A 19,003-nucleotide genomic window follows, 5' to 3' on the forward strand; every position below is an offset into this window, starting at 1 on the left:
AAAATACTCGACAGATGTTTACCTTATCCATTTACAATCAGTATATTTGGTTAATTTTTGCCCTTTACCTTTGTTAGATCACATTCATAACTCATTATTTAAAACGTGATAAAGAAAATCAATTAAAGTCAAGATATGAGTGGAAACAAATTTTCAAGTGAAGCAAGGGTTTTCAAAACTACTGACTTTTATTTATTTGAACACAGAAACTGAACCCATTCAGGTGCACAACACAAGCTGAACACATAGAGTAAACCTATTAGTCCAGACAACACATCAGCCCCATTGAACACATGGCCTTCTAGCCACTAGCCTATACAACACATGGTCCTGGCTGCTGACGGCTGGGTGCTGATGGCTTCGTTTTGGAACTGGCTGATGCTCAATCTAAATGGTAAATGGTAAATGGCGTATACTTATATAGCGCCTTTCTTCCAACAAGGACAAAACCCTTTACAATCACAGACCCATTCACCCAGTCACACACATTCACTCACACATTCAGACACTGGTGGCGGCTCCGCTGCCAAACACAGGCGCCCGCCTACCACCAGAGGCAAGGTGGGGTTCAGTGTCTTGCCCAAGGACACTTCGACTCATGGGCGTGCAAGGCGGGAATTGAACCTGCAATCTTACGATCATGGGCCAACCACCCAACCGCTGCTCCACAGCCGCCCCAATCTAATCATCTTCTTCAGAGTCACTGTCAGACTCTGAATTTTCAGAAATGTGATCCTCTAATTCTGAAACCTCCTCTTCTGAATCGTCTCCCTCTACATCATCATCAAAAACGTCACTCTCTTCTAAAATCAATTCCAGGGCCCTCTGCGCAGAAAGCTTTTTGGCCATTTTGATCAGTTGTGATAAGAAACCACACTGGCAAAGCTATATTTAACGTGTCCCGCCTCCAATTTGTAGCAGATAAAGAGCGAAATATTAAAGATTCCCGCAAGAAAGTCAAATGGTTAAATGTCAAATGTGCGGGAGAACGAGAGCAAACAGAGTTGATTCTTGAATTATTCTAACAATGTTGCAACCTTGCGCGGGAACCGCAGGTGCAGAAACAGAACTCACATTTACAGTGAAAATTTCTCTCTCTGCCACTCTCTCTCTCTCTTTCTCACTGGTCACACACACACAGACACACTTACACACACCCACACACACACAGCAGGCCCAGACAGGTGGAGGACAGAGTGTAGGTACATAAAACATCAATTCCCACACTTCTATTAGCCCTGGGTCCAGTGGACCCGAACATCTTATATGTAATATAAATGTGTTGGGGGGGTATACGGTGTGTGGTCATTAAAAATGTATTCTGATATATGTTCTTCACAGAAAATGAGCCAAGGCCAGTGAGTCTGAGTTTGAAAAATTAATTAATTGTATAATTTTTCTTTTGATAAAAAATGAAAACGGGTCCCACAGACCCGAACACCACATAAGGGTTAAAAATGAAGAGTCTGACTAATGCTGCATTAACACAAAACACACTTTGTGCATCAGGGGCGTCAGGTTTTGATGTAAATTCAATGTACTGACATGATCTAAGGTTCTACAGCGTGATCTGGGCATCGGCCGCAGCACGGCAAGAAACTCAGATTTGGGCACGTGGCGTTATCAGTGACTCCATCGAAGGGTAGAAAAATAAATCACACGTGGCTGCTTGATGCAAGCGTTTTCTTCCTGAACTTCCATCCGTTTTTTAACTCGGTGGGGCCGTGCGGGTTGCTGTTGGCTGGCCCTGTTACTGCTGGGCGAAGGCGGCATACACCCTAGACAGCTCGTCAGCGATCGAGGCCGCTTCAACCGGGCCGGTCAGACCCTAAAGCTAGCATTCCCTAGCTCCAGCTTCATTTGACAGGGTAGCGCAGTGGTTAGCGCTCTTGCGAGGGGACCTTTCTGTGTGGAGTTTGCATGTTCTCTCCGTGCATGCGTGGGTTTTCTCCAAAAACTCCAGCTTCCGTACAAAAACATGCGTCATAGGTGAATTGGTTACTCTAAATTGCCGTTAGGTATGAATTTGGGTGTGTGATTTGTGGCCCTGCGACAGACTGGCGACCTGTCCACGACCTTTGGCGACCTTAGCCCACAAATGGCCGGGTTAGGCTCCAGCAGCCTCGTGACTCCGAAAAGGACAAAACGGGTTTAGAAGATGAATGAATGAAAGATTCTGCAAATTGGCCCACTCAAAAGACGAGAAGCCAAATAATTAATTTCTGCCTAGTTCTCTTAATAAATTCTTTAAAAATCAAACAATTTGATTTTCAGGACTTTTTATTTTACAATCTGTCTCCCATAGCTGAAGTGTATCATGATGACCATTACAAACCTCTGTCATCTAACAAATACGTCTATGCTCACTGTATCTTCTGAACATAGATGATCTGACAAGGCCCGAATTTAATAAATGTCATTCTGTGACAGCTTGAGTTAGTACTGACCTCTTCAGAGGGGCGTCACCTGTCTGCTCGTCAACATAATCCTGCTTGAGCTCCTCAGGGACGTCGCTGTCGCTGTCGTATTCCTGATACACGCTCTTCTCCAGCTCATCTGACTCATACTGGAAAAATACGAAAAGAGCGATCAGATTTTTCCCTTGGAGAAAATGTCAAGACACTGAATTCAAATGAAAGTGGAAGCAAAAATCTCCCAAAGAAAAGTATAACAGAGTATTAGGGCCACCATGCAAGAGAAAAATACATTAATATATGAGAAAAAAAGTCAAAAATCTATGAGAATAAACGTGTAAAATAATAAGAAAAATGTCTAAATATCCAAAAGGAAAAATACGCTTTTTCGAGAATAAAGCTGGCTATGAAAGCCTCCATCCACATTACAAGATGGCTACATTCATCAATGCTGCCCTTTATGGTGATGCCATAAGACTTAGGTTTAGGACAGATACCAGTATTTCACCTGATATTTGCTGATACTGATACTTAAGTGTCTACAGCAACACAAAGTTTAGATTTCTTTTTTGTTTCTTATATTTTACCTTTTTAATATACAGCAAAGGATCTCATAGTAACAAGTATCAGTTTAACACTTTACTATAAATATATCTATAAGCATTCAGATCATTCATTGAATATTCGGCATAACTGTAAACTGTAGACTCCCAGTTGCCAGGGATCTTTTAGGAACAACATGTGTCCAAAATAAAAATAACGTTTACCTGAAAACAGTCAATTACTGACTATGACTGTAAACATAAGCGTCCAAATCTATTAGGAACAAGTACACATTTCACAAACTAAAGTGTCTGAAGAATATCAGTAGATTCCTTCTGACAAAATCTCAATCAGTTATGTAAAAATCAGTCCATACCGATACTGGCCCTGATGTATCACTCTTCCCTACTTTAGTTTATCATAGAAATCCATGTGCCATGATCCATTTGGAGCTCTGCGACTATGCTGCCAACAAAGTTAACGCCGCGCCCGCTGGAAATCCACTCCTCGTGGGTCAAAGCCCAGTTTCCAACAAATTCTTTTCGATGACCTTATACTAAAAATTAGTCAATGTTGACTCAATAAAAAACATATTAGTATTTCTTTCTTTATGAAACCAAATCAAAAGTAACCGCTTTCAGTCTCTCATACCAAAACACAACATTGATCTTATTTATCTTAAACATTATTTTGCCTCATAAATGTATGACTTTATTCTAGTAAATTCTCAGATTATAGTTTATGAAATTATAATTGTATTAATGTCAAATATTCACTTCTTTACTCATAGTTCTACAAGTTTATTCTTGTAAAATTTTGACTTTTTTTCTCATTTTTTCACATTTCTGTCCTTTAAATTTTGGATTTTTCTTTTCAAAATGTTACAACTTTATTTTTGTAAAATTATGATTTTTTTCTTTTAATTCTATAACTTTAGTATTGTCAATTTATTTTATTTTTTTATGGAGGCCACCCTATTGTGAAAAGTTCCCATCTTTTTTTTTATTGAATCCTAATTGAATCATGCCTATCCAGAGCCAACACTCTTCCTCATATATCATAGATTGTAGTCAAAATAAATAATACACTATTAGTTTTTAAACTTCTGACAAACAAATGGTTGAGTTCGTTCAGTCAGCTCTACCCCATTAGAGGCCAGCACGTCCTCCGTCTCTTCTTCTTTCTCTTCTATGTGCATCTCAAAGGGGTTCCCGTCCTGGACGTACTGCTGGAACAGAGACTGATCCTCCTGGGCTGCGTAGGAGGTGGAAACAGCCTGTCTGCTTGGGGACACGGATGGAGAGCGACACTGGCCCATGAACTTGAACTCCTGGATCAGAGACAGTGGCAGCAGATGAGGCTCTTAATCATACACGCTGAAAACTTGGTTTCTTTAAAAAAAAAAAAAAAAAAGCTTCAAATGCCGGAAAGTGATCAGACATTTATGAAATTAGACCAAATGAATTATTTTAAAAGTACACGCTAACTGATTTCCTCTGCAATCTTTACATAAAAAGCACATGCAATGGGGGACTTTCCATGGAAAAATGAATGCTTCACATTTACTCACATGGAGCTGGGCGATGTTAAAGTTGGACTTGACTGGACAAAGCTCCCACGTCTCATTTTCCAGAAACATCCTCAACTCCTCCAGACGTGCTCTAAAAGGTTGAGTGGAAGAAAGAAAGAAATCATGTCAGGGAAAAACAAGCATCATGCAGTTTGACATATTTGAACAGACTACAGTAGTTTCTGTGTCCAGAAATATCTAGATTGAACACAGAGACAAACAAAAGTAGCCAGAGTCGCTGATGTTCGGCAGGCATCGTCTTTGAATGTGTTAACAGCACAAACAAATCGTGTTTTTGTTTTAAAGGCTTTAGAAATATATGAAATTACATAATAATAAATACAGGAGGAAGCAGTAGAGACAGTAAAGCATATTTCACTTCAACAGTCAGCATATTCATTCCAAAACCAAAATTAAGTTTAATTTAAGTTGATTGAATTTATTTTATTTGGTTTTTAGTTCACAAAGAATTAAAGCGCTAAAAATGTGGAATAAGTTTTCAATCAATGAAAACTTCCTTTCTTTTTGCAACACTTGGCTGTTTCTAATGGCTAGATTTTGAGAATCCCATCCTCAGGCCAACATTACCCACCCGCTGAGGATTGCACTGCAGCAACTGAGGGACAAATACAGTGAAAGTTCACTTCTGGGTAATGACACAAAATGAATCAAGCTTAATGCACAGTGATCTGCACATTTCCAGCTTCTTCAATGGCGGTGCAGACGTGAGAATCCTCATGTGCTCCTCTCCTCTTCCTCCTCTCCCCTTCAGGTCAATTCCCTCTTACTCTCCTCTTTGGTTACTGGAGCAATTTGTCATCCAGATCACTTCTATCTCATCACATCAAACTCAGAGCTGGATTCCATCATGTCTGATCTGTATCTTCCATCTTTGCCATTTCCCATCACGGGGTTTAAGGCTTAACACAACTCAGACATTTTAGTGCTTTATCAATTACTCTTGACAGATAACCTAAATACTCACTCACGTCATTTATCTCTAATCATATGTAAGATATGCTGATTCTTTTTTTTTTATTGCTAACTGTGTTTTTACTCTAAACAGTGTTACATTAGCATTAGTAAGGTTTCTTTTCTATTTTAAGATTTACTTGGTTCGTTTATCGTCAAAACTACTATTTGTGGCAACGCTCGACATCTATCTCATAAGTATAACCCTAGCTTCTTTTCTTTTACAGATACTTTATATTATATAATACAATAATTCCGTAAAAATCTGAAACTTAAAACTATTCCAAGCTATAAATGTATTTACAGCAAAAATCCCAAACATTGAGATGGAACTTTTTTTGTGTTATAGACCTTCACTGTACATGATAACTGGAATATGTGACCCATCGTTCTAAACAGGAAGTACCCGCTGGCTCCAAGGAGCCAAAATCCCATAGACTTCTATGGAGAAATAAGCAGCTGTTACTCAGTCATTCTATTGGTCAGAATAACCATTCTTGATCTACTTCCTTTGTTTTTACCAGTTCTTGCTAATCCTATATTCTTTCTGTAGTGAAAGTTTTCCAAGTCATAAACTGGTCAATCAGATGTCTTCATAAAAGTAGGTGTTCCACGACAAACGTTCAAATTATTTGTAAGTAAGCCGTTTTCTATGGGTGACGTCACACTCACTCGGTCCAACTTTCATATACAGTCATTGTTTCTACAACACAGAACAAACACGTAGAGTCAATATAAAAATGTATAAATCCTAAAACAAAGTAAAGACAAGGTTAAAACTATGGGATAAAAGACTAAAATATTAGGCAAAGTTCTACTTACTGATATAATGTTCCAAGGTGCCACAATGATGTGTCATAACTCGTATGATTCTTTTAAATCAAAAATTTCAAAGCTAAAACCTTTTTGAAACCTTTACGTAAAATTTTAAATGAAAACTATTACAATAGAGAGGTGGGGTGTCAGTCCTACATCATCCCAAACAGCTGAAACGACTGGCAAACGCAACAGCGAGCTGAGAGACTACTGAGAAAGGAGTTCCAGAGGCATCCAGTGGCCAGGGTTGCAGCCGAATTTTCCTTTAGCAGACGGTGGCTTTGCTCACCTGTGATAGTTTTTAAAGTAGTTAACACTCTGGCGTTTGATTGACTCCTGCAGGACCTCAGACTTGCTGCCACAGAACTCTTCACCAACCTGCATCAACCTGGAACGGGAGGTCGGAGGGACAATAACACAGCAATGATGAAAACCAAAGACTGCATAAACATTTTGATTTTGTAACAGGAATAGAACTTGACACAAAATAGAGCACAAAAAGAAAGAAGGGGAAAATAGAAAGAAAATGTAAAAGAAAGAATAATATTTTTGATAGATCAGTCTCATAAAGCATGGATGGTTTTTTTACAGGACAGGGGATTACAGAAAACAATTTTAGAGTTTAGGTCTTAGAAAAGGAATAAATACATTTTTATTTCACACCTTAAGGGCCTAAATTAGTAAAATACTTCAATTTATGTGTTTTAGTTGAACTTGACTTCCAATAAAGAGGGCAAAAACAAATCCAAACAGCACAAAAATGACTAATTCCTATTTGTTGTTTGTTAAATTAATGACAGATATTTCATTATAATCAGAGCATATTGAATTGGCAAGTTGTTAAATCTGGGTTATATTGTTATATTTTTAAACAGTGTCTCAATGGAGCTGATGGAGCTGTGTTTTTACTGATGTGAGTGCGTTGCTGAGTGTGTGACTGAGCAAATGAGCGATCCGACACAAAGAAGAGGGTGTGGGAAAAGCTCTGGAGCTCATCCAGAAGAACATGACGCAGGAGGCAGGGGGCCGCCAGAGCAAGACAAAGATGGGCAATTAGTGGAAAAAGGCAAAAACGAGGCAGACGGCGAGATGTACCTGCTGATGACGTCCAGAACCACGATGAAATCGTCAAATTTGAAGTTGGACATGTCCGTTCCCAGGATGTAAGACTTCACTTTCAGCTGGACGTCCTGTGGAGAGGGATTAGGGGATGGTGTGATTTGTGCAAGAAGACTTTGTGGAGATGAAATCTGGAGACAAACCTGCCAGATCCGTGAGAGTCCGTGCTCCAACTTCTTTTTGACGTAGCTACGATCCACAATCGACTCATCAGACTTTGATGCTGCAAGCTCATCTACAATGGATGGAGACAAATAAAAAAAAACAAAAAGGGGTCACAGAAAAGTCATTTTTTGTTTGTTTGCTTAATAAAGCAATTCAGTAAAATATGACGAATAAAACCTGGTCCGATTGATCTGGATATTGAAAATTAGTATCGTCAAACGCCCTTCACTTTGAGCTGATGATTCACCAGAGAACAGCTGTCAGGAGCTGTTGCCAGTCAGCATCTGACAAGAGAGAAGGTCAAGCATTCCCAACAGAGAAAGAGACTGACAGCAGCCCAGAGACCAGCAGGACAATGCTGGATGACTGCTCAATAAGCTGTTAGAACCCTGTTCCCTGTCTGACATGATTCCTCCTCCATCATCGGCTCACTGTCCCCTCTCTTGTATGTTTGTTGTCTCTATTCTCCCAGATCAGACAGACTATCATGTGGTGCAGTGTCAAAAGAAAATCAATCCTTACCTTCAGTCGAAAATTGCCTTTATAAATCTCTGGCTGCTTGTGCCGTATTAAATGGATTTTTGGAGAAAAAAGGCAGCACTGAGCCTTAAAGCCGAGAGGGCTGTCAAGCCCACATGCAGTGACTTTACTGGAATCTCATCAGTGGACAGACCAAAGGAATCGTCAATAATTTGCACCTTTGGCAGCAACAATTTACATTTCTAAGGAAAACATTTTATTGACATATTATATCAGGAAATGGGGTTTAACTCTCACAGTGTAAAAATGTAAATCAGTCGATAAGTAAGGGGTCATTTTTTAAGGAAAAAGAAATGATTTTGTTTAGGGTCGACAATATATAATAACTGAATTTTTTCATAAATATTTCAGTGTTATTTTTTGTGGAGAAACATTCCTTTTACTTTGTAAGAATAGAAAAGCCTGAGTAGGACAAAGAGTATATTTGACTAAGATCGTTTGGCTAATCGTGAATCAGAAGCAGAGGAAGAGCGAGCGTCTAAACAGATGAGAGGAAAAGATTATTTCTTTTTCTGTTTGAGTATTTGATTTATGTCTTTGTACCCTGGGCTTGCCACAAAACTTTAAGAAAAGTTTAAACCAAAGGTGGGTCATATCGTGTCCAGCACTAATTAGCATTTGATCCCATTTGCACTCCTTTGGCACAGATCCACCTTTTAATCTGTAGAAGACAACTCATCAAGGTCTTGGCACACAAGTGTTAATAATAATAAAATAAATATAAATAAAATAAATTGGCCTGAATGAGCAAACTTTAAAATATGTGTGTGTTCGATTTATTAAATATATATGCTTTGAAGCTTTTTTTTTTAATTGTAAACTTTTATCTTGTAATTTTGTACTTTTGTTGCCTTTTTTTTTTAAACTTGTCTGAAAAATGATCCAAACCATGACTTTTGTGATCCCACCCTTGAGCTTTAGTGACCAAGATGAGCTTAAAATAGGGCTAAAACGGCAATCATTTTATTGCTTTCAAAACTGTAAAAAAAAAAATAAAAAATAAAAATAAAAGGGGGGCAGTCGTGGTGCAGTGATAGGGGGGGTCGACCACTGATCGAAAAATTGCAGGTTCGATCCTCGCCTTCCCCGCCCATGTGTCGAAGTGTCCTTGGGCAAAACACTGAACACCTCTTTGCCTCTGGTGGAAAGTTGGCATCAGTGTTGGGCAGCGGAGCCGCCACCAGAGTGTGAATGTGTCTGTGAATGTGACTTTAAGGCACTTTGGGCCCTTCGAGGAAGGTAGAAAAGCGCTATATAATAATAATAAGTATACGCCATTTCGCATTTACCATAAAAGCTTAAAACAGGAAAAAACCAAGTGTTAGGGTTGCCAGTTAAAATAACATTTTTTTCTAGCAATTTAGGGGGGCTTCTGGTTCCTGGTTAGGACTTCCGGTTTCAGCCATTGATGTCTAGAGGTCCTCTTGAGACACATAGCTCTCAGTAACGGAGAGGGGGTGTTGCTCCATGCCAACTGTCCTGCCAACAACTCAGAGGCACATTTTCCAATGAGCTACTGCTGCCCTACAGTAACTATGTTCTAGAAAACGCCAAAAAAAATCATTTTATCTAAAAACTGCATAATCATAATTAAAATACCACTGGAAAAGCTTTTAAAACAGATCAATAGATGATCGGAGTGGGTCTTTGTCAGTTAAATGCATCTAGACAAAAAAGAAAAACACAATAAGTTTTACATTACAGTTTGGAAAAGAACCTAACGCACTATGTTTGTAACGTAGCGGTACTTGAACGTCACATTTCTCCATAACTAAATGCGCAGGAAGGCATCGCACAGATCTGATTTGATGGATGATAAATAAAGACTCAAGAATTTGAAGTCTTTTCAGTAAGATTCAGATTTGTGCTGTTACAGTCATAAAAGTAAGCCTGTTATTTGCCCTTAGAACACATTAAATAAATTGAAGGCAATCCACAAGTCAGAAACCAAAACAGGAAATTTACATATACAGAGAACAATATTTCTGCAAAGTTAAGAGGAATCCCTTTAACGTGTGAAGAAATCACAGATTTGAGAGCTCAGAATTTACAGCCTGTGAGAACTTAAACTATTTTAATAAACGGTTCAGTTTCAGAGTCTCTGGAATCTTAAACTATGTCAGAGAGGGTTAGGTTTATTATCACATGCTATATATTATTAAAAGTTGGTATTATTGCAGCATAGTTACAAACCTAGAACTACTTGAAGAGAAGCAGATCTGCTGGAAAAATGCCGTCAGAAATGAGCTAAAAGTACAGAGTGCAGCATTCTGAATCTTTTCTTTTTTTTTTAGTTCCAGGCTCAGTTTTTAAATCACAACCTCATTTTATAAATTAAGAATGTGTTATATTTATTTAGTCCTTTCAAAAGAACTTTACAAAATAAGATCTAACTGTGCAACTGGAAAAAAAAGTGTTTTTTACTGTTTTTTTTTTTAACAATTTATTACCCATTTTGTTTATTTTTGCATCAAATATGTTTAAAATTTTAATCTAAAAAACACATTTTCCTTAATTTTGTTTGAAGGAATTAAAATCACATCAGAAAAAAGAATGTTTTTTATTTTCTACCCAATTATGCAAATAATTTCTCAAAAGAAACGTAAATGTGATTTTGTTAATTCTTTAACCTTCTGTCCCACAGTTAAGTGTGTCTATGGTGAACATTACAGACCTTCCTCATCTTTTATGTTGGAAACTTACAGAATAGGTGACTTACAAATACATTTGTCCGCACTGTAGTGGAAAAAAATGTCTACGTCTTTGTGTCTATGTATGGCATTTCCACTCAATGGTAAACCACTTAAATGCTTTGATAAAAAAATTTGAGCTCTCTCTATAGAGAAAAGTATAAAACTCTTAAAGTACACTGGTCTTACATAGGTGTGCAGGTTATTATTTCAGATAAATCTTATGAAAACGATTCTGTAGCATAATTAAAAATAAAAGTCAAAACCAGAAATGATTTTTTAATTTCCAAAATTAAGCTGCATCAAATAACTCAAAATTAAAATGAAAAAGCAATCCACAAAAATGCTTTTTCATTTTCTTCTTCAACACTGCTGATTCTGTCACTTAATTAAAATGATAATGAAAATGGTATTTGACATTTCATTTTCAAAAAGTTCTCTGGTAAATGTGTGGCAAAAATCTTTTAGAAATGTCTAATTTGACGATTAAAATGGATTAATAGAAATGCTTTTTCATTTTCAAAATGAAGCTGCATCACATGACTCAAAATTAAAATTCAATACTTCAAAATGCTTTTTCATTTCTACTTAAAAAACGCTTATTCTGATTAATAATTAAAATGAAAATGCAAAGAGGGGATTGCATTTTCATTTTAACATCCACCCTACGAACATTGTCACATTATTCAATTCCACTTCCAGAGGGGAGGCGGGGCGATGACGTCAGTGCTGTGTGTGTATGTAGTCAACAAATGCAGCTTCATTTTGAAAATGTAAAAGCATTTCTGGTTTTGACTTTTATTTTTAATCATGCTACACAATCGTTTCCATAAAATCGGGGCAAGATTTAGACACTGAACAATTCAATAACTTGCCAAAAGTAATAGAAAAAAAACACCAATAGAAATAAAACAAATCTTTAATTGGCATTTTTGGCAAAACTACAGTAACTTTAGAATCCTAAAATAAGTCAGATTTAGACTTTAAATTGAACCTTAGTACGAGCAAAAGAAAACACAAGATGTCCCTCTCTTTATCCTAAAAGAAAAAAACAAGGGAGAGAAAGAGTGTTTGAACAAACACCAGCCAAGGGGCCAAACCCCCAAATCCATCTGAACCCTGGATCTATCCCCATTCTAGAGTCAGACAGACTGGTTTTAATGCTCCCGGCATCTGTCACTTCAAAGTTCAGTCAAAGAGATTCAAGCGCTTCCAAATACTGAAATGACGGCAAAAAGCAGAACTACTGATGAAAGAATTCATATCAATTAAATATGACAACAAGTAGCTATAACTACCACAATCAGGCATCACATATGACAAGGAGAACATTTGAAGAATCTGTCAGTGCAGACAAACGTAAAAAAAACATGACACGGCCTCCTCCATCCCAATAAATCTGTTTTGTCAGTTATTTGGAGAAGACACTTCTCCATAAAACTTGTTTTCCTTCATGAACTGACAAGAATGATTAAACAACCTAACACAACAAATTATCTGGCTGGAGTCCCGAAATTCATTGTGATGTCTGTCTCACTGGGGAAATGGCTGCAGGGGCCTTAAACGCATCGAACACTAGGACTCTAATGGTCTCTTGTGTTAAACTGATGTCAGTGTCAACTCAAAGCTCACTTTTACAAGTGTGATAAAGCTCACATGACACACTGCTTCAAAGGAGCCTCACTCATGGAAATGGAGACTAGCAGATAGCCAGGTCACTTCTGTAGACTGAGGACAGAGATGACAATCAAATTATGGGATGACGGATGTGTCTCATACAATAACATCAGAGTGTGTCCTTTCTCCCCGAGAACAATGCCTAAAACAGAATCATTTTAACGCAAAATGTCACCAATCGTTCCAGACACAGTCATTTATCTAATGAACTGGGCACAGTGCAAGAAATATCAACGGAGATGGAAATAGAAGTTCAATTTACATAATATCTACCTAACATGGCAAAAAAAAAGTGCTGCGATGTAAACATACATTAAAGGTAGCATAGATTTGTCAGTCGCCCTGATAAGCTACAACGTATGAACTCTTTACTGTATATACGAACTGGATTGGGTGAGTGTGACGTCTCCCATAGAAAATGGCTTAATTGTAGCTGCAACAAAAATAAATAAAGCCAGTTGCCACTTTTTTGTGATAGTAGTCATGTTGGAAGCAGACGACGCCAGTAAGCAATGACTGGTCTAAAGCGATCTCAGTTAACATTTCTATGGAACCACTCAGGCCAATCAGGAGAGAGCTTATTGGAAGTCCACACCCAAAAGCGAGCTTGGGAGAATCTGCTCAATCTGCTCTTTCAAGCGTTGGATGGGGAACCACCTACTTTTATTGAGGCATCTGATTGGTCAGTTCATAATCTAAATAACTTGCACTACAGAAAAAAAATAGCATGAAAAAAATTAGGATTAGCAAAAATGATAAAGAATAAAGGTAGCAGAGTAAGAATGTTTACTGTGATAGACATCTATGGGATTCCTGGAGCCAGGGGGTGGGGATGACTCAGTCAACAGTTGGGTTCTCATATACGGTCAGTAGTATGAAGTGACAAAAGCTCATGACTCAACAATCTATTTACTACAATTTCTTCTCTTAACTCTCCTTGCAAAAGTCTTATTTTCCAAAAAAAATAAAGCCAGCACTTGACCTAAAAAAAAACAAAAGTTAATTGAAAAGGAAATGTTGTCACTGGACAAAAAGCGTTTTATGAGTGAGACTGAAATATTACTATATAAGAAACAGGTCAGAACTTTCATGAACTTTCACTTGTTCCCATGTGTAACAGTGCGTCTCTGATCAGGACAGGTATCAGATGTGATCAGCAGATTTGTACCACAAAGTCAAAGCAGTACTTAGAAGGTTCCGTAACCTGCACTCAAATCTATTTGCTCACTCATCGAAGCCAAATAAATGGAATATTTACATTCTGAGTAGTAGATAAAGTACAATGTTTTATTCATGAAACTGTAAACTCTACAATTTTAGTATCTCTCATATAAATTCAGCATTATATCAATTTTAAAGATGAGATAAAAGCACAACAAATTAATGTATTCATTTCTCTGGAGAAAAACTAAACGCTTTAAGAAAAATAACTTAATTCAATCATTATAACACTCTCTTTTTGATCATTACAATCCCAGATAGCCTTGTGTACAGGGAAATCAGATATCATTAAAATGCATTTGAAAAATACAAGCAACTTTTGAGGACCGCTGCTCTTTTAATCAGAAGAAGCAGCTTTATTAATCCCAAAGGAAATTAAAAATCAACAATAAAGGAAGCCGATTTTGGTCAATAGCTGCACAAGGAGCCTCTTAACAGATAACTGCAATCATCCTGTAAACATCTGCACATGGTTTAGTGCAACACTGAAAATGCTAGAGGAAATATAAACCAACCTGGAGGGGGTGTGGTCTCCTGTCTGTCTTGCTCCTCGTGCCACTGCATTGTGCGGTGATAGCTTAGCATCACCTCCCACAAAGCTTTGCAAAGATCCATCAGGCAGGGAATGTAGCTGTCAAGCGTGATGTGCTGCAAAAAATAATAATAATAGTATTTAGACATAATTATTTTTATCCAAATCAAATCTCATGCTCTAATATACTACCAGCTTTACCACGGGACTATGGTGTAACTAATCAAATGGACCTAATCACTGATCATTGGAAAGAGGGATCGTCTCTTTAAAAGGATTTAACATTTGTCTTGTCTATTTAGGTGTGCGGTACTATATTACAGGACAGAAACCAGGAATGAAATAAATATTCGCTGTTAGGAAATCTAAGATGGTTGCTGTTCACCTTCTCCACAGCGCATCAGCTTTCACTCATTCGCACAGGTTGTTGGGTAGAGAGTTTTTACGCTGGTTGGTAAATGGTAAATGGCGTATACTTGTATAGCGCCTTTCTTCCTACAAGGACAAAGCGCTTTACAGTCACAGACCCATTCACCCAGTCACACACACATTCACTCACACATTCACACACTGATGGCGGCTCCGCTGCCAAACACAGGCACCTGCCTACCACCAGAGGCAAGGTGGGGTTCGGTGTCTTTTTTTTTTTTTTTTTTTTAACTTGTCCTGTCCAACAGCTAGGCAAACAGATGAGAGCTGAGGGCCTCTTGTGTTGGACATATTTTATTTTAACAAGAGGGGTTATTCATCTTCAGACAAACCAAAGTATGTCTGAATAAACCCCTTTTGTAATTGAGGCCAAACTTTATTAATTTCAATCATGTTTGAAAATCTTTGGTGTTGGACCGGACGGAAAAGGAAAGAGGGGAAGAAGAGAGAGGGACGTTAGAGAGAGGGGGGGGTAGGAGGGTGATAATAGGAGGGGAAGGGGGGTAAGACCATGAAGCAGCATAGAGCAGACAGGTTTACTGGTTGTTTATCGTTACGGTACGGTTCAAATGTAGTACAAAAAGGGCGGGGCCTGTTCACACACACTCAAATATTATCAACACACCTGCTAGCCGCAAAAATGTCCACATGTCAACATGCACACAAAACAGATAGTGTTCACGAACGCATACCTATGCCTTTAAACCAACTAGTGTGAAATCTTTCATTCATTCAATCATGCAAACTATTAGTTCAAAGGTGAGCTAACACCTGTGCTCAGGTGAGTGTTTATGTTCTTCTAAAATGGATGGTGGAATGTGAAAAGAAGGAGGAGGAGCGCCCAGCCACACCCATACCCCCGCCGCAGCAGCCGCGGCAGCCGGAATTCCCCCAACGCCACACGGGAACAGGCAGGGAACAACCGCCCCCCGGGCGACCAAGACCGCCACCCAGGCCAGGGCCAGCAGGACCGCCGCGAGGCCCCCAGAGCCAGAGAGCAGGGAGGCGCAGAGGGAAAGAGAGCGCCGCCCCAGCCCAGCCAGGAAAGCAGCCCCCCGCCGCGCCGGAAGAGCCCAACGCAGGGCCCCACCGGAGAGGGACGCCCACAGCCCCAGACGAGCACCCCACCACCACCCAGGAGTTCCGGGCATCCCCCCGCCCCGACCCCAGGTACGAGCCAGGACCCCCCAAGGGAGACCCGCTCCGCACTCCAGGCAGCCACCCACCCGGCCCACGGTTGGTCCAGGTAGGAGCAAGGCAGGGGCCCGCCGCCCCCGCCCAGGAGGAGGGAACCCCGGGGAAAAAAGGGCGGCCCACAAGGGATGTTATAAATATGGCCCGACCAGGCTCTGCCATGTTGGAAGTTTGGCGGGGCCCAGCGCCCAGGGGCAAGGACCAGGACCCACCCCCCAGGGACACGAACACCCCCGGCTCAGGTGTAATATGAACCCCCCCACCGTGCGGAGAGAGCACCGCCGGGCCCAGGGAGCCGGCACCCAAGGGACACGGCCGCCATCGCCAAGGGGCCCGCACCCCCCACCAGGGAAGGGGTAGGGGACAGATGGACCCAGGTCCCACCTTCCTTGTAAAATGTGTGTGCGTGTATGGGTGTTTGAGAGGGTGTTTGTGTGCATGTGTGTGTGTTTATGTTTGAATGTATATATTGAAGGGGGAGGGGTGTGTGTACTAAGGGGGGTGCAGTTAAAATTGGCGAGTAGGGCACTAAGGGGACATCTCCTGATTACTCACAGTGATGTCCCCTCACCCTCCACACCAAGGGGCCCTAAATGTCTAAGGTGCGGTTAAAATTGGCGGGTAGGGTGCCAGGAGGACATCTGCTGCTTGCTTGCAGTGATGTCTAAGCACCCCCCCTACCAAGGACCCTACATGTCTAAGGTGCAAATAAAACCGAAAGAGGGGGGGCCCACTCCATACGGCAACCATAGGAGGGGGGCCACTCCCAAGTAGCCCCCCCCCAAGGCGCATTGCAGGCTAGACCCCCCACCCCCTCACCCTAATATGAGGTTATATAAGGAAGGGGGTAAGTTGGGGTTCAGTGTCTTGCCCAAGGACACTTCGACTCATGGGCGTGCAAGGCGGGAATCGAACCTGCAATCTTATGATCATGGGTCGACCGCCCTACCACTGCACCACGGCCGCCCCGACACAACCCTGTTTTTAAGGCACAGGGAGACCCAGACAGATAGGCAGCAGCATGAAGGGTCTTGCCTAAGGATCCACACTGCATTAAGCTCATTGCACGCCATGGGAAGGTTTCCTGCACGCCAGTCCTACACCCATCCAGCTGTTAGGAAATGAAATATAGTAATAGGGCAAGAGGTGGATTTTCCAGCAAGTGTATCCAAAAGGTTAAACTATTCAAGACCCGCTTTTCTCTTAGCCATTCTTAGCCCCAAAACAGAACTGAGCCTCCTCCATGTTTCACAGTAGGGACAGTGTTCTTTTCATTGTATGCTTTATTTTTGAGTCTACCAACATACATAGAGCTGATGTGCCTTACCAAAAAGCTCCAGTTTCGTCTCATCTGTTCAAAGGACATTTTCTCAGAAGCTTTGTGGCTTGTCAACATGCATTTTTACAAATTCCAGTCTGGCTTTTTATGATTTCCTTTCAACAGTGGTGTCCTCCTTGGTCGTCTCCCATGAAGTCCACTCTGGCTCAAACAACGACGAATGGTGCCACTGATGTACCTTGATCTAGGAGTTCTCCTTTAATGTTTTTGGAGGTTGTTCTGGGCTCTTTGGATACAGTTCCAACTATCTGTCTCCTCAATTTATCATCAATTTTCCTCTTCCTATTCGTCCAGGGAGGTTGTCTACTGTCCCGTGGGTCTTAAACTTCTGAATAATATGTGCCACTGTCGTCACAGGAACTTCAAGCTGCTTAGAGATGGTTTTATAGCCTTTACCTTTACAATTTTTGTCTATAATTTTGTTTCTAATGTCCTGGGACAATCCTCTCCTTGGCTTTCTGTTGTCCATGTTCAGTGTGGTTCACACCTTTTCACCAAATAGCAACGTGACTATTTGTCTCCCTTTAAATAGGCAGACCACTGTATGATCTAGAAAATGACACAAGCTTTTTCTTTTGGGCTAAAAATGGCAAAATCATAATTAAACAACCAATTGGAACGCTTATAAAAGAAATGAAAAGGTGATCGGGGTGGGACTTTAAAGAGTTAAAAGATGGGTACATGTCAGACTCACAAGCATATGAATGAAAAGTTAGAAAAGAATTGGGCTTTTATGGCCTTTATGGGATGCTCTCAGAAAAAAAACTTTAAAACTTTATATTAATTTAAATATTACACCTTAGGGATATTAAGCCTAAAACCTGTTTAATGCATAATAGTTGTTTAAGACTATAATGGTTAAAAGTGTATGTTTATTATGTGATAATAGTCTTAAACAACTATCGTGTTTAAGAACACGATCTTTCCTTGTTTGATCAGGATAGTTTTTTTTTAACATCCACTGCAAAAATGTGTTCACAGTAATCCAGGACTACAAGAACACTTAAGGAAAAAGCAGCCAGTCTGAATAAAATTAAACACCTGCACATATGTGGCGCTGCTTTTTTTTTCTTGGCACTTCATCGAGATCATGAGTGATTGACTTACAACAGCAAAGGTGAATCCATCACCAGAAGATTTTTCAAAGCGACATCTAAAGAAAGAAAATTACTTTAAGCCCAGGGAGAGAAGTACTTCAGCATTCACTGGCAATCACTGCATTTTATGTTTATCTTAAAACTCCTTCCAAAATCAGCTGACATGCTCAATTGGTAGCAATCCACCCTTATGAAATATGAAATGCATCCCAGTTAGAAATGTTGTTGTAGGAGGAATGAAAAACGTTCAGCATCACATCACTTTAATAATCAAAAAAAGAAAAGGAATTAAATCAAGGAAAAGGTGCATGATCATATGCAATGTGTGTTTAATTTAAAAGAATTAACTGTACAGTTGCACTAATTGATTTTAAAATAATTCACTTTTTTAGTCACTTGGTAACACAGAGAACATCTGGAAGACATCTCTTGAAAACCTTCTTTATTTTGGTCCCTGTTGAGTCTGAATAATTTAAAAGAAGATTAAAAGTTCTCCCCTTATGGATCCACAAAGGCTCTGTATGTCACTTGATTAAGTTTAATTTTTAATCAAGATGAAAATATCAAGAAGAAGAAAAAAGTAGATCAAAAAGAGTCAATTCTCAAATTAAGCAAAACCAAAATTGTGAGAAAAATATGAAGAAGTTCTTTCAGTTCAACGTCACATAGAATGAGCAGTTTTAAG

The 19,003-nt window shown here is 39.7% G+C and overlaps 1 protein-coding gene across 2 annotated transcripts in view; it reads right to left on the bottom strand.

Annotated features, from left to right (window-relative positions):
* Positions 1–19,003, bottom strand: part of vps50 (VPS50 EARP/GARPII complex subunit) — a 126,146-nt gene that overhangs the window by 53,291 nt on the left and 53,852 nt on the right. For both annotated transcript variants that reach the window (XM_023959805.2, XM_078954957.1), the window contains exons 13-19: positions 14,243–14,375; positions 7,578–7,669; positions 7,411–7,505; positions 6,605–6,703; positions 4,528–4,618; positions 4,102–4,287; positions 2,448–2,566 (exon numbers count right to left, since the gene is read on the bottom strand). In XM_023959805.2, the coding sequence (XP_023815573.1) occupies positions 2,448–2,566; positions 4,102–4,287; positions 4,528–4,618; positions 6,605–6,703; positions 7,411–7,505; positions 7,578–7,669; positions 14,243–14,375 (815 nt within the window). The remainder of the gene's footprint in view (positions 1–2,447; positions 2,567–4,101; positions 4,288–4,527; positions 4,619–6,604; positions 6,704–7,410; positions 7,506–7,577; positions 7,670–14,242; positions 14,376–19,003) is intronic.

The sequence above is a fragment of the Oryzias latipes genome, chromosome 11 (assembly GCF_053564925.1).
Source record: "Oryzias latipes strain Hd-rR chromosome 11, Olatipes_Hd-rR_3.1".
Taxonomy (NCBI): Eukaryota; Metazoa; Chordata; class Actinopteri; order Beloniformes; family Adrianichthyidae; genus Oryzias; species Oryzias latipes.